This window comes from Crocodylus porosus, unplaced genomic scaffold (assembly GCF_001723895.1).
Source record: "Crocodylus porosus isolate Cpor-Errol unplaced genomic scaffold, CroPor_comp1, whole genome shotgun sequence".
Lineage (NCBI taxonomy): Eukaryota > Metazoa > Chordata > Crocodylia > Crocodylidae > Crocodylus > Crocodylus porosus.
Window position 1 is genome coordinate 6,092,847 of NW_017728921.1, and position 16,439 is coordinate 6,109,285.

The following is a 16,439-nucleotide window of genomic DNA, read 5'->3' on the forward strand; positions in this document are numbered from 1 at the left end:
GAATGACTGGGCGGGGAGGGGATGTCGGATGGTTCAGGGGTTGGTAATCGGAGATGGAGGTTTTCATTTCCAGTGCAGATCAAATCCAGCCAAAGCTGTGATGGAAAACCATTACCATCTGGAGAGCCTTTTGGTGGCCTGTGTAAAACGAGTTGGTGGTCTCAGCCCAGTTCCCAGCAGACTCGCAGCCTCAGAAGAAGCAGCACCGTTGTAGCTGGCACCCACTTGATTTGTGCTTGCAGCAGAGAGATCAAGGTTAGGCTGGCCCAGGGAGATGGGGCTACCCCCTCCGCTGCCATCAGGGTGGTCCTGCTACGCAGGACAGCCGGTGCTGGGAGGCAGTGGCCTTGCTGCAGGCACTGCAACCGAGGCCGTCAATCTCACGCTCTTTTTTGCCGGCATGGACTCCACTTGGAAATGGCAATTGCAGTGCGGCTTGTGGTAACAATTAAAAATGGAGGGAGCGGGGGAAGGGGACGGAGGAATGTGCGTGCCGTCCCCTCCCCCTTTCCCACACGAGCCCTGCTCTGGACACGTACCCCGTGAAAGCTGCGATTGCCAAGGAACTGCTGGCAGGCACGTTTTTATGGCGATTGCACAGGAGTTGTATAAGCACCAAACGACTGGCTTGCTTACACACCTAGCCGAGCAAAATACATTCAGGGAGATCAAGTTACGTATGCCACAATGGGCTAAAGCTCTCCAGGGTGGAGGGGACCAACAAGCACTCGCCCGGCTTTTCATCGTGTTGCAGGGAGCTGCAAATTCCCCAGCTGCTGGTTGCAGTTGAAAGGTTTGGAGCAGTGAAATGAGAGCGAGCCCGTCAAGCTCCCTGTAAGCACCATCCGTGAACACTACGTCCACGGGGTTATTTTCTTGCCTTAGGGTTTCCTGAGAGTGTCCACCGGGGAGCAGAGCAGAGGCTGGGAAAGCAACAGTCCTTGTGCCCCAAAAGGATCATGGAGGCAGGCACTTCTAGCTTTCTCCCTGATCTGAAGTCGGTTTCCCATCATCACCTGCCAGCTCCATGGGGGCCGCTGCACCAGAGCAGGCGGCTTCCTTCCAGCACAGCGTTGCTGTTTCCCAGCATGTGGGCAAGCCCCGGGAGGATGGGTCACAAAGGTGCCTAAACCTTGCAAGTCCCAGCATCAGCTCTCCCGTTGAGGCCCCGGGATGAACGTCTGTGTTTGTCCGGCTCCTCGGCCTCTGATAGCTCTGGAGCAGATTTGGTAGAAAGGTTGTACAATCTCCATCACAGGAGGTTTTTAAGTGCAGGTCAGACCAATATTTGACCCAGATAAGGGCTGATCCTGCCTTGAGCAGGGGGGCTGGATTAGATGCCCTCCTGAGGGCTCTTCCAGCCCTGTTTTTTCTACGTTTGGCCTAAGTAACTTCAGCAGGGGAGGCCGGCAGCAGGCAGCCAGCCGTTGTGCCCCTCTCTGCTGTACCTGCCATGCTCGTACCATGCTTGTACCATGCTTGCTCGTACCATGGTGCTGAGATTAGAGAGGTTTTGCCTTAAGTCTGGGAAAACCCAAGTAAAGACCATGGAAGACTCCGAAAGCCAGAAAATTAAGGGCATTTTTTTTTTGTGCAGGACAGGCCTTCAGGAGCCTGTGCAAGAGGCTCCCCGTTGCTCTCAGGCATATAGCTGGGCTTGAGAGGAGGGCCTGGCTTCGTCCCAGAAGCCAGGGGGGACTTGTGGGCAGAGCTACCTTGCACGGGGTGAAGCAGCCATGGGGACCGCTGCAAACCTGGGGCTGCTGCAGTGGCATTCGGTGCCTTGTGGAGCGGGGGGAGACTTCTATCTGTCCCAGTCTTTGATGATGTTCACAGAGCAGGGCCTTTCCTGGGCTCCGGGTCGAGCATTTGAGCCCCGGGAGGAGACAAAGATGTTCCTCCTGCCTTCCCGCCGTCGCCTTCTCCGTTTGCACGGCCTGACTTCTCGCTGCCCTTCACAGGTGCAACTCCGAGGTGAAATACGACTCCGAGAAGCACTACAGGGATGACATCTTCTACAGCCCCATCCCCACCGTCACCACCTACAGCGAGACGGTCATCGCCGCCCCCAACTGCACCTGGAGGAACTACAAGTCCCAGCTGAACTTCGAGCCCCGGCAGAAGCCTCTGCGGTTCCAGAGCACGACCATCATCTTCCCCAAGCGCGCCAAGAACATTTACCGGACCACCCTCAACTACAGCCTGGGCTGTGCCAAGCGGTGGTTTGCCTCCAGCGTGCAGCTGGAGCTCTGCGAGGAAACGAGCCCTTGTGTCATCTACAGCGAGAGCCTTTAATCCGCCAGTGGGGAGCTGTGACTGCAGCGAGGCCACGTCCTTCCCTGGGATCTCCTCGGACAGACAGGCTTGGCCCAGAGCCCTCCCCGATGGCACTCGAGTACAGGTGGCGAGGGCCGTATGGTCTCGGACAAGTGCAAACGGCTCTGGGAGGGGGCTTCCACGGGCGCTCTCTCCATCCTGCCACCCACGAACAGCTGGCTTTCGTTTCGTGACACTGTTGACGTTCACGCTCTGGATTTTTATTTTCTAATTTTTTTTTTTAAGCCTTTCTATTTTGAATAGCATTTACGTGAAAGCAGATATTTGAGGGCCCCTAATTTACGCAGTTGCCAAATGTTATAGTGCTGCTTCCTAGCTCCATGAGTTTTTTGCTGGCGCCTAGGTGAGACTCGGTATCGCCGCTTCGGTGCGATTGGAGAAAATCGGAGTCACCCTCCAGCCTTCACAGTTGTCTCCCAGCTGCTCCTCTAAGAGCTCAAACCTGGGGGAGGTTGTCATTGCTTTGATAGGTCGGCATAAAACATCCATCCTGTTCTAAACCCCTTTCTGGATAATGGCTGCAATACTGTATCACTGCAATGACCTTGACTTAACTTATTTCTTCCTTATTTTTATTTTTAATTATTGTAAGAAAAGGAGAGACGATCACGGAAACGTGGCATCCACCTTCCTAGCTGGTAAAAGTGCCAAACTCCCATCTGAGGCCCTTCTTAGGAGTCTGATGTTTACATGTCATAACAAAATACTGTATAATAGGCTTGCAGAGAGCTCTCTCTGGGGGGAAATTTGCATCCTAGGGCGGACACTGCCCAAGGGATAGGGTGAAAAGCTCATTTTACAGGAATAAAAGACACACAGGGAGAAAAGACCTCTCTAAAGATTATCCAGATCTTACATTAGGATGGCTTATGACAATCATGTTACATAGATGTAGGAGCAAGGACAGTTCCTTTAGGACCAAACACGATGTTTTGTTGTGCGAGACAATAAAGACGATAGGAGGATCCCCGGGAGGAGACAAAGACGTTCCTCTTACGCTAGGAAGTACACGGTTTCCAAGCTAAAGCTTGGCGATGTGATAGATGTTTCCCAAAGGCAATGGGGCTGTTCCCCCCGTCAGCCTGCTGACTCTGGGAGCAGTATGCCAGGACCATAAGTCACACAAGGACTTCCCCTCCCTCTCTCCACCTCCCTGTCCCCATCCACTCTTGTCCAAGTCGATGGTTTACCCTTCGGGTGAATTGGTTGGCTACAGCTGCATTAAATGCCAGGATGTGCAACATTAGCAAATCACGGTCTTGCCAGTACCCGCTTGAAGCCCCCAACACAACCAGCCCCTGTAGCATGCAGGATCTTTGAGAGCAGTTGCTAGCAGATGCCATAATTGCATTTGACAGCATCTCCTTATCACCACGGCCCTGGGGCAAGCGCTATTCAACTGCACGGATGTAACTCTGCTGAAACCATACACACGCACGCACACGTGTGCACACACACACAGAGCCTCCTTCACTAGGGATGGATTTGATCCCTTCAGTGTTATTTTTGATGGGGTAAAGCTAGGGATGCTAGATAAGTTGACGTAGGTATTTTCGTTTGAAGACAAGCTGGAGAGAGACCACTTTCCCTTGCATCTGACAACCTGCTTCATGACTTGAATTGATGTTCACGTTGAAAGGGAGCTAGCAAAGAGTAGCAGCCCTTGGGGCTACCGTGTTGTATAACAAGGCTCTCTTCCCCGCCGTGCTGTTGTGAATACCGTACATGCCTTCCCCATGGTAGCTCTCCTGCGGTGATTGAGTATTAGCTGCTTTAGTTTCCCTAGGGAGATGACAAATGACAGGGGGGGCAGGGACCCTGTGCACAAAAGGAATTAAGAAAATCGTGCATACCGCTCTGAACCAGGATCCTCCACATCACCACCCTCAACACCTCCTCAATGCATGTTCAAGGATAAAGCTCCATGAATAGACAGCCTGAAAAACAGTATCAATGCAGATGGGCAAGAAAGTGGTAGACAATCCCAAAGCGGTTGCTGCTATCTGAACATGGGCTGATACAGCTGGGATTTTCAAAGGAGCCCAGAGGAACAGGACAGCTAACTCACTACATTTCAGAGGGATTTAGACACCAAGAGCAAGATTTTCAAAATGCACCTCAAATCCCATTTTCCAGAAGCAACTTAAGTCCAGACAATCAAAGGTATTTAGAGGCCTCATTCTGATTGATTTCAATCCCCAAAGGTATCCGAATGCTTGAGACTTAGGCACCTCGATTCTTTGGAAAATCTGGGCCTCAGGAACTTCTGTCTGCAAGTGAGACTGCTTTAAACAACTGCATGTATGTCCTTGCTATAGGGGTATCCCGGGTGTCTGGCACCTTGGTTAGTCTAGCATGTGTGTGGGCAGCCCTGGCAGGGTTAGGGTCAACCCATGTGTCCAAAACAGCCCAAGCAAACTCTCTTGTGGAGATGCATGTTTTAAGTTTTGCAGGAGCTTCCAAAGAAGAGATGGAGGGACAAGTTGACTTAATGGATCAGATGCTCTAGGCCTCGTGATCTGAAGGGGAACCTGAAAGTCTTTGGAGTCTTGGTCCCTGCGGTGACTGGAAGTCGACTCCTTGCTCCCTACTGAAGGTAGCAGCCAGATCTACCTAGCCCCTACAAGGCTGCACACATTTGGACAACTGCCCTGCTTCCCCTTGCTGGTCTTAGGCTGCAATAGTGAGGTGCAAGGGGAGCGAGGAGCTGCATTTCAGTCTTCTCTCCTCTTGGTTTCGAGGGACAGTGCCGGGGTGTAGGAGAACAAACAGGATGGGAGTCTCTCTCAACAAGCTGACCCCACAGAGCCATGGCTTTGCTTCCAGGACTCCTGCCAGGTGGTCATAACACAAGTCACGCTTCGCTGCAGCTGTGAACATAAAACTCTGTCCCCATCATGGGATTAAGCCGTTGCACGGGGCACCCAGGCTCTACTGGGCCACAGCCAGCCTGCCTGGGCTTCCTCCTTTTACTTTATAAGAAATCTGCTTTGCAACATGAATATGGGGAAGATGTGGCTGGGAGGGCCTGGGAAGTCACCTAGTGCAACCAGCAAGTGCCAGATCAACCGTCTCGTTTGGCCCTGCACCTGGGTTGCTACCCACTTGTGTCAGTCTCAGTTAGAATGGGGCAGGCTCCCGGGAGCGTTAATGTTGGGGAAGGAAAGGCACCTTTCCCACCTCTACTGTGCGCCCTTCACAACCCTGGTGCCCCCAGCCAGCACCTTGCAGGGCCTGTGCTCCTGAAATGGGAGGAAAAGGTGAGGCTGGCTTGTGTGGAAGGGGAATGCACATTGCATGGTCTCCGTGGGTGGTTAAGTGGATGCACGCCTCTCCCACCTCCTCTCCTGGAGCATCCCCATGGCATTATCCTCTCCCCTCAGGCACAGAGGCTCCTGGAGCTCCTGGCTGGGTGGTGCAGCTCACCTTGCTGGGCCAGGCATCACCCCTCAGGTATTTAAGAGCATACAGGTCATGGTTCATGGGACCATCCCAGGGAACCAGCCCACCTTTGCCCTTGCAGAACTTATTCAAAACCAGGCTTAGCCCTGTCCTGAATGCAGTTTTCATTCTGTTTGTCCAAAGCCCAGGCAGGATCCTTGTCTTATCAAGGCCCCTGTGAGCCCGCGCCTGTCAGGCACAAGAGACCCGCAGCAGTAACACACCCTTGGGTTTCATTGTCCTTCCAGTCCCACCAGCTGAGCTGTTTGCTGTGCAAACACTGAAACCTGCATTCAGAAGAGAGAGACTATTTGAAAGAACTGACCACACACGCCCTTGCTTGGCGCTCCAGTGATTCGCACTACACTTTGCTTTTTCTTAAAAATGTGCTGAGATGGTTTCTCACCTGCCAAACCTTGTGCCAAGCAGCATTTGCCTGGGTCCTGCGCGCTGGCGGCTGCAGAACGGTTTGCCTTGCTCAGGTTGACAGCAGACGGCTCAGAATTTCAATTGCAATTAGACTGGAGGGGGTGACTGAGCATGCCAGGGAGACTGCAGCATGAAGCCAGCGTCGCTGGGTGCCAAGAGACCCAAAAAAGAAAATATGCAGAGTCTCAACTACAGTGCATTTGAATGACGAGGCTGCAACATCAGAGACAAGATGAACTGGAACTGATCCTACAGGTTGGCACAAGTGGATCTAAAAGTCAAAACTCAGAACTATATATTGCCAAGTGCCTTATAATTGTAGAGGGGTCTTTTAAATACCTTCCAGCACTTTCTGCCTCCCTGGATGAGATGCCTTGCTTCTTTGAAACCTGGCACTGGGATGGCAGGTTTCCCCTGCAAGATTAGACATCCTCTGTCTTCTACGTGCAGTCATATATCTGCTACTTGTTTTCAAGGAGAGGCGGTCGGGGGGGCACCAAAGCAGAATTTGGGGAGTAACTTGTTTCGTTCCTCATGCAGCCCCATGCTAATGTACAAATTCCCATCCGGGTAACTGGATGTGCCAATGGTCCTCATGCCACAGCCGAGCATTGTGAGCTGATGGGCCTGCAGAGTTGGCCGCACTGAGAAGCTGCCCGGTTGTGCAAAGGTGTGACGTTTTGGGCATCCACAAGCAGCGACAATCTACAGGCTCACTCTCCTCTTACCTGGCTTTGATACCCATTAGGTGTGGCTGCTGTGCCAAGGCTTGGAGGAGGCTCCTTTTGAGTTCCCTGGGATGTTCCCGGCAGGAATGGGCTTTCAAAGCAGCAGGATGATGTTTAAGGGCCCAGCCAGCGCCCAGGGAAATCAGGCAGCAAGCCGCTGCGGCTTCAGCAGGAGTCACAGCCGGTGGGATGGCCACCACATTTGCATGTCTGCTGTTTCAGGTCTCTTGTTTAAAGCAATGTCACTTATGCAGCAGACGTGCTTGAAGCGGCCTCTCGCTCACTGCGGCTTTATCCATGTCAGGCATAGCAGGATGCACCCACCTGTGCTAGAAAGGGTTAGTTGTGTTTGGTTTCAAATTGATATAGTGAGGCATTTATACACAGTCCAGCCCAAATCCTATGAGAACTGCTGCCTTCTCCTGGGCGAAAGCCCAGCTTTTACTTTGATTCCAAGTCAGCAAACCAATCTCCAACACGTTTGCAATAGCCAGGAGCTGCCATTTCTTGCCTTCTTGCACAGTACTTCTTATCCATTTGTTAGCTGAACCCCTGTGACCAATGTATATGATGCCAGAAGCCAGCGGAGCTGTGAGTGTTGCTTCTTTTGTGGCTTGGAAGACAAAAATTGTAGCCCCCCCCCAACCTCAAACACCAGACAAGTGGAATTTAGGTTTGGCACCACAGTTAGAAAAGGCTAAATCCTATTCAATGAAGTCTTCCCAGCAGCAAATAAATGGTCTGTTTGTAGCACATTTTGTACATTTAAAGGGACCATTTGTCCCATGTTATGGATATCACTTTTTTTTTTAAAAAAAAGGATTTTATTAATTTTAAAACCAATGTTGATACATTATTTTCCCCCCGAATTGCAGACAGTTGAAAATAAGCAAATGTTGCTTTAAAAAAAATTGTATTGCTCTGAGTACTGAGATATGATGTCATGTGGTCCAAGTTCTTGACTCGTCTGCTTTAGTTAAAAATCGTCTTTTAAAATGTGCCCCTCTCCCTTGTGCATATAGTTTTCCTTCTCCAAACCAGAAACTTTTGCAAAACACTTCTGAAGGTTTCAAACTGGTCGATTTTTTTTATATCAAAACCAGGAATTTTGAAACATCGATAGTTTGATGTACGGAAGCAGCTTCCTTTTCTCCCCGTCTATTTGTTTTATTAGATTTCAGTGGTCCCAGGGGGTAAAAGAAGTGAAGCCCAGACTGAGCCCATTCTGGTTGTCACAGTTCCTTTTGGCTCTCCGTAATGTTGCAAAAAAGGATGAAGGAAGGAGCATTGTGGGCATCTCAGTCTGGCAAAAAAGGGGAAAACTCTAAGCACTAAAATGTCCACATTTTTCAATTCAAAGTTTTCAAAAATGATTTTGATAAAAAAATTGAAAAACAAACAAACACAAGCAATTCAGAACAGAAATGATTTGGGCATTTTTTTTTTTAAACCAACCTGCTTTTCTCCCTTCCTTTTTACCGAGCTCTGGCTAGGAGTTTTCTTCAAGCTTATGCCAAACCTGTGACCTAAGGGCTGGGATTTGATAGCAGCGTTTCCGTGAGCTGGGGCACAGGCAGGTGTGTGCTATTCACTGCTTCTACTGACTGAGTCTTGCTAGTATATATGTAATTGGAAAAAAGACAGCGAGAGGGGAAATCAGACAACCAAAAAACCAAAAAAACACACCAAAGAAAAGCAAACTGCAGACTTGAAGAAGTGTGAATCTGAGATGTAAGTTAGCAAGTCTGTCAGGAAACACGGCAAACTAGGATCGTTGGCGTTGGACTTGGTGCCTGACATTCATAGTTTCAGACTCATCTGGGGCCGGAAGGGACCTTACAGATCACCGGGTCCAGCCCCCCTGCATGTGGGCAGGAAAGGCCGCTGGGATCAGATGACCCCAGCAAGACGGGCATCGAGGTGGAAGGGCAAATTCTCCTTTCTGAGGGGGCTAAAATAAACCGAGACACAAACACCAACCCTTACCCCCATTCAGCCTCAATGCGAGTCCCCACATTTGTCTTGCAAAGGTGAGCACCAGCCGCAGCCCAGCGACGTGCCTTTGAAGAGCCAGTTGCACACACGTCTCAGAGCTGCGCGGAAGGGCGCCAGCGTGCCCGCTTGTCTTATGGTCTCCCCGTCTCAAATTAACTCAGGTCCTGCTGCGGTCAGAGACCTCCCCTGCCCCTACTGACATCACGGGGAGCACCATTCAACAAGTGCAGCTCACTTCCAAGTGCCCCAACCACCCCTCACGCAGACAAACCATTTCACGGTGTCAGAGTCCCCGGCTTACCTTCCCTGGCCCAAAGGTGAATGCATCCATCAACACAAGAAGCCGAAGTATCCTGGTGTGCAAATTGAGAGCTGAAGAGGAAAACGAAAGTTGCTCGAGAGTGAGAGAAGGGGGTGGTGGTGGTGGTGGTGGGGAAATGGTCAGTGGCTCCTCTTTCTGGATATGTCATATTTTTATTTTTATAATTCCAATCCTCTGTGTGCTTGCACAGACCTGTCCTGGTGTATATGTGGTGACCCGGTACTTCACAATACCCTTTTATTTTTGTAGATTGTTTTCCCTCTCCATAATAATCCCTTCCTCTGCGCGACTCATAGAAAATAATTTAAGAAACAAATTTCTATATCAGAATAAAGCGGACAAATCAGAGCAAGTGTGTGCGTGTGCGGCTTTCCTCGTCCTTCCTCGAGAGCCTTCCTTCGCCCTGGCATTACCGCTGTACAGCCAGATGGGATCGTTTGAATGATCCAGACACTGGACTGCTTCTCTGTCAGCGGTGGGATGTGAAACCCCAGAAATATTTGATCAAGAGCATGTATCTAAACTTCCTTGGGCTCGTGGAGTTGGGCAGGAACACTGATCCCCAGCCCAAGGCTAAGCTGACAATACTGCTGCTGGTTCAGAAAGTAGGGCTCGTGGAGCAGGCCTGCTGCGTCTCACTGCAGCGCTCCCTGACATGCCCTTTGGCCTTTTTGCTTGCTATTTTGCCCCACTGGACAGTGCATAAAATCACTTGAAAAGTTTGAGTCTCAGAAGCCAGGTGCAAAGTGACACAACAAGATTAAATTCAATAATGTTCAGCCAGTGCTTTGAGAGCCTCAGGTGGAAAGTGCTCTGCAGCAAGTGCAGCGTGTGACTGCCGTCATAATCTAGATTTATCACGGACAAGCATACCGTGCTCTGTACAATGGATCTTGATGGCCTTATGCCGATGGAAGGCGCTGGCAAAGGACACGCAAAAGTCTACTAAGTGTGGGGCACTCATTTCATAAGCGGCTCACTATTAAAGTTGGAAGAGACCTAATCGGCTGTCTAAGCTGGTGAAGCAAAAGGCACAAGTCACAGGGCTGTGGCAGAAGGGGGTCGCCTCGGGTGCACCTGCAGGCCACACTGTGGCCTGGCTACAAGAAGTTGGCGACAAGGTCTGGTTGGGTCTATTTTCTGGCTCTGGTTCTTGTAGCCCTGAAAGGAAAATGACTTCTCAGGAAAAAGCCTGAGCCTCAGATTTCAGTAATTTCTGGCTTTCCTCAAAGAATAGGTAGCAACAGTACACACAGGGAATGAAGAGATTTCAATTTAAAAGCTCAAAAGACTGGTAGAAAACACATCCAAGTGGGTGCTGGCTCAAGGACCCAGATGGTATCTGGCAAGCACTAAAGCTGAACTTCTGTGCTGATATCTCACTGAAATCATTTTTATGCCCATTCTGGATGCCGTATCTATTCAGAAAACATTTCCAGATGTGCTTGTGGTATTCCCAGGGTGGGGGAGAGTGTCTATGGGTCCATCCAAAGCTCATATAAGCCAATGTCACCCTTGGATCTCATAGATTTTTAGGGTTGGACGGGACCTCAAAGATCATCGAGTCCAACGCCCTGCCCCTGGGTAGGAAAGAGCGCTGGGGTCAGACGACCCCAACCAGGTGCTTGTCCAGTCTCCTCTTAAAGACCCTCAGGCTAGGGGAGAGCACCACCTCCCCTTGGATGAGTCAGGAAGAATGAACACAAACATCAGCTGCGCAGTGAAACCTGAATTTGCTCGACAATTTTGCCAAGCATCCTCCATGTAGAAGCACAAATGAGCCAGTCTGAGCCTTTTGTCTTTAACTGGCAACTTCAACACACATATTCAAGTGCCAGGCTACATAGTTCTTTGCAGGGACGTGCACAAAATCTCTGTGTCTTGTCCCAGTGAGGCCAGATGTTTTATTTGCAATGCAGAGATTTTTTTTTTTTAATGACAAACACAACAGGTCAATATGCTTGCGTGTCCCCCAGAAGCTGGAAAAAGCATGCCCAGTATCCCATTCTTCTGCCATCATGAAATACTCTACAAGCAGACTATAGTACATTTTAGAAGGATTCCTCCAAGGTCTCACAAACTGCTGATTAGCTTGTCTTATGGATTGAAAGCAGACAACTATTTGATATCTAGGTTGCTCAGGCACCTTTGAAAATCTCACTAGGTGCTTCTCTGCCTCGTGATGCACCTAAATGCTTCTGGCCATAAGGCTGTGTTCTTTAATTCCTCATCTATACCATGGGAGGGGTGGTATTTTCCTTTCTTACCATTCTTTGTCGATCCTGCCCGTCTGGTTTTTGAACTTTCCCGGATAGACCACTAAGGCAAAATGGATGAGCTGCTCTCTAACCTCGCGTCATTCAGCACCCGCTGGCTCTGCCTTCAGTCTACATGAGGCAGCGAGGCAACTTGGTAGAGCAATGCCCTAGAGACGGTGTTGGAGTCTGCGCCTGAATCGGACACTCTTGCGTTCAGTCCATCTCCGTGACTTTTCCCTGTGTTTGGCAATGTCACCTTACGCTCTGCTGGCTAAAGCACAGGCTCCACGTGAGCTGATGCGAGGCATAAATGATACTAGGAATAGGCGGTAACGTTCACCTGCCCTTCCTTGCACTCTGCGGTGGGACCATACTGTACAATGCTGCTCCACTGGGGTCTTCTTATCACTCTCCCCATGTTTTGCACTATAATATTGCCCAGAAGCCCTACTTAAGCTCACAGCCCCATTCACACGACAGGGTAGGGACAGATTTGGGAAGACAACCCAGGTGTCCCGACTCTGAGCCCTTCACTCACCAAATCATCCTGCCGTGTGCTGAGAAGTTCCTTACGGTTTGCAAAGGCTCTGAGAAGGGCAGATAAAAGGTGGGATCGAATCAGACATGCACTGGGATGATTAATGCCTTCTCAAGCACTTTGTCCAGCTTAGTTTTAAATGACTTCCGCCAAGGAGCCTCTCTAAGGAGATGGTTTCATGATCCACAATTCCAATATTCAGAAGATTTCCACTTTCACTTTTCCCATTACACCCAATTACAAAGCCCAAAGGTCCAAGCGAAATAATTCCCGTCTCCACTGAGTTTTTACTGTAGGCCATTTAGATACCATTAGGCCTCTTTATCCTGCCCTTTGACTTCGCAGTCCATTAAGGAACTACCGAGAGACAAAGCAAAGCTTATTTCATCCCCAGGACTTACCATACTAATACAACAGCAAGGCCTAATAGGTTGGCAAATAGTAGAGGCAGATGGACCATGCGTCCGAGGATTAAAGTGTTCACTATGAAGTTTGCTTAAAGATGTTGCTGGAAACGACGTGAAATCATATCAAGAAAATGCAAGGGGCACACGGGGAGAATTCGCAGCTGTCTTCCAGGACCTGGGTTGTCTGCAAGTAGGGTATATCATTAATCCTTCTGGGAAGGCCATAAAGGATTTAACAGGAAAGAAGGCGCTCGGCATCTGTTAAACCCTTCACAACTCAACACAGCAGTGGGCCTCCAAGTCTTTGGATCAAATGAAAACTGTCCACGGTCCAAAATTTCAAGTGAATCGCCATTTGTCCTTGTCATCAAGGTTTTAGCTGATGACACTGTCGAAGTACACAGGGCCTGGTGCCTACTTCAAATGGCCTCCAGGATCATGCATCAGCGTCTGGAAGTCAGTAGGACAGGATACCGTACACCAGGGTCCTGTATCTTTATTCGGTTCTGCCGGGCAGTTGAAAAGCCTGTACAAAGGTGACTTTTCTAAACAAAAAAAATCTTGGGTGAGCAATTTACCCAAAGAAAAAAGAAAATCCTTGTGCCCTAACCTATAAAGCAGAAACCAAACCAGATCACATGGAGAAGACAGAAGACTTCAGAAAAGCAGACATACCTGCAAACCACTAATTCAATGGTTGTAACTAAAAAGGCCAAATGATGCACATGGTCATCGGCTCCTGTTGTTTAAACAAAACCATCAGACATGCACATCACCTAGGGAAGACGGCGGAGGTGGCAGCTAAGCCCTTGATGGAGAAAGTATTCTTGGTCTCAGATGAAGGATGTGCACTTTGGCAAGGAAAAATCAGATGAGCTAAGCTCTAATCTTGTGCCTTTTACTGTGCCATGTGGATGTTATAAATTTAAGCAGATGATGTTCGGTATTAGTTCTGCTCCTGGGATATTTCAAAGAGCAATTGCACGGATCTCTTAGGGATTATAAGGAGCTGAAGTTATAATGGATGGTGTTTTAATTTGGAGTAGGCACCTTCAAGAGCAGGAGGACAGACCGAGCCAAGTTTTGCAGACTGAAGCAACCCTGAACTGAAGTTGTCCAAAGTAGCAGGAGTTATTGATACTGTGCACAAGTTTCGCAGCTTTAGATAAAATAGAAAACATTGGCTAAGATCCCCACTCCATCATGTGCAACAGAACTGCAGGGGAGTAGGGGAATGACAGACCCATTTGTCAAATCTTATTCCAAATCTAGCTATGGTCAAGAACCCATACAGGGAATAGCTGGAAAATAACCTTGCCCGGTAACAGGAACCCAGCCAAAACCAGACACTTGAGCAGCTCAAGCCTCCACTCATCAATCCAGCCGGTTTGAAAATACCATGATTTAACTAAGGTAACCGTGGACTGAATTGTGGTCTGGTTAGCCATAGGTGTGCAAAGCTGCAAGTGAACAAAACGCTTCAGTTACTGTCTGTCTTCCACGTGCTACCTCTTTCACACACACATAGCCGTGTCTCAGGCTAGCCCTGTGTTGTTGCTAATAGTTGTGTCTTTAAAAGGCCTAGCCGATGCCTCAATGGGCATGTGTGTGAACAGTGCATGGATACTAATAGTGAGTGCACACACAAACACACATGTACAACCCCCCCCGAGTAAACTGCATTCTCTTTGACAGAGGATTGTAGAAACACTATCTTCCCTTGAGGTTTTCTAGTGAAAAAACCTGATTATTCATAAACCAGCAAGAAACATCAGTCCCTCATTTATCATTTTCAACGTAAATAATAAGGGCACGAGTGGAACATGCCAGCAGTAAATTAGTTATAGATGTAGTGTTGAAATCTGCCCATTTCCTTTAAACACGCCATGCTTACTGATAATAAACAGTGACCCAACTGATTTCTTGTCTGAATGCATGAGCATTGGATTACAAGAAACACAAACCGATGACCTGCTACATAGTCAGGAAAGTCAGTTCAACTTTTGTGTGGGAGGCTGGCTAGGAAAATACAGTGAATTAAAAAAACATATTGGTCTCGCTGCCAAATTCCTCCGGAAATAAAAACCTTTGTGTTCTTTTCGGGCCTTCTCCAGTCACCGACGTTTTTGCTTCGCCTCTGACAGATTTTTATCACTTGCACTTCTACGACATTCATCTTACCCCCAAAACTGAGGCTCGGTGCACGGATGCTGGGCCGGGGTTTGCGATGGAAACGGAGCCGGCGGTGCTAGTGCTCGAGGGCTCCGATTCAGCTGAGCACTGAGGCGATGCGCCGGCGGAAATGCCTTGGACTTCAAATGTTGCACCGTGTGCTTTGCCAGATAGAGGTGGACTCAAATGCCCGCTGGAAGTGAAGTGCGTGCTTAAGTGTATTGTGCATTGAGGCCTCAATTGGCGCGTGGCATATGGGGAAAGCCATGTGGCCCTAGTTCATATTCAGTCTTTACATGGCACTAAATGAAGCACCAATAATACCACTATGTTCACCGAACGCCTCGGCTGGTATCCGACCTTCAAACACGGATCCACGGGCTCGCTGCAGGATGCTGTTCAGATCCCATGCCCTGATTTCCATTCTTTCAAGAGATGCCTCTCCCAGCTCTGCTACTTGGGTAGTGTCACGTACGACTAGCTCAAGAGCCACTGCTCTGTTTCCCCCCGGGACGCTGAGAAAAGCTAATCGGTTCGGTTGGCGGCACGAATCTCGGCTGGGAATCTGAGCAACGGCGTTGCTGGCTTTCTAACCATGCACATCTGCAGCAACGTTTTCCCTTTCAGCCACATCATGGGGACACATCATGTCCCAGTTCCCTTCGCCCAAAGTGCCACACTCCAAGTGCCCTCCCGTCCCATCGATGAAACACCAAGCTCTGTGGTATAGGAAAGACACTCGTGCACCTATGTTGAGCCCGAATTGGAGAACCTGCATGGAGGAGCAGATCCTTTGCAAATGGATCTGACTCTGCCTTATGGCGACATTGCCGTGGTGGAAACCACGTCCCTCTTCCGGCAGCGCAAGGGGCTGGCAGTCGTCAGCAGCGCATGGTGCTCAGAAGCCGAGGCACCTCCCAGTCCTGCGTCCGAGATCTCCGAGATGATTTGGCACGCTTGCTTGCAGCGCTGATATTTCAACAGGAAATAATTTAGAAACCTGCATATCTATGCTTAGCTCCAGCCTCAAAGATTCAGCAAAAAAGGCTGGGAACAAAACACTAAGAGAAGTTAATCGCTGTTAACCGACATGATTCGTGCAAGAACAAATTAACACGTTAATTTTTTCCATCGCGTTAATTGTGAACATCATTTTGACCAGCCAAGTGGACCGGCTCCAGACCAACTGGGACCTGCCAGGCCCGTCTTGCTGCAGCTGCCCAGAGCTGGCACCCGGTGGGCTGCCCTGCGGCTGCCTGGAGCCCAAGGAACAGCTGCCAACTCACCAGGATAGCAGAAAACTTAGGACCTGATGCTGAGCTTGCAGCAGAGTAAATCGGGAGCAACTCCATTAAAGTCAGCGGAGTTAAATGGTGTACAACCAAAGCCTTGGTCAGTGAAAAAAAAGGGAATTTTTGCTTTTCTCGGAGAACTATGGGCTCTTTTTCATTTTTTTGCAGGACTGATTTCTATGGAAATGTACTGGACAGGTTGATCTCTGCTAAAAAGCAAAGTCTCGGTGTTTATTTCCAAACTAGCAAACATCGTGCTGGGCATCCTTTCTACCACCCTCCAACCAGCCACATGCACCGCAATATTTTCTTTTAGCCCATCAAGTAGCAAGAAATGCCGAAGGAAGGGAAGCCAACGTGTGTTAACTTTGGATAATAACCCCCACGATTTTGGCTGAGGCTTCTGCACTGGACTCGATTGTTTCAGTACCTTGCAACTCTTCCAAAATTGCACCGGGAGCCAACGACAGAGCAGGGAACCGTGTCTGCTCCCCCGAGGTTCAGGTGAGCGCTCTAACCA

General features: G+C 49.3%; 1 protein-coding gene and 1 long non-coding RNA gene across 2 annotated transcripts in view; one reads left to right on the forward strand and one right to left on the reverse strand.

Annotated features, from left to right (window-relative positions):
- The window catches only part of LOC109312721 (filamin-interacting protein FAM101A-like), a 21,558-nt gene extending 18,678 nt beyond the window's left edge, over positions 1-2,880 (forward strand). Inside the window, exon 3 of the mRNA XM_019538908.1 lies at positions 1,962-2,880. Within this exon, the coding sequence (XP_019394453.1) occupies positions 1,962-2,295 (334 nt within the window). The 3' untranslated portion in view covers positions 2,296-2,880. The remainder of the gene's footprint in view (positions 1-1,961) is intronic.
- A 32-nt stretch (positions 2,881-2,912) lies between these two features.
- On the reverse strand, positions 2,913-14,146 carry LOC109312722. Its single transcript, XR_002101892.1, has 3 exons — positions 14,134-14,146; positions 9,666-9,667; positions 2,913-5,846 (listed from the first exon to the last, which is right to left on the reverse strand). It is a non-coding gene; the product is annotated as an uncharacterized LOC109312722 (long non-coding RNA).
- Positions 14,147-16,439: the final 2,293 nt, after the last annotated feature.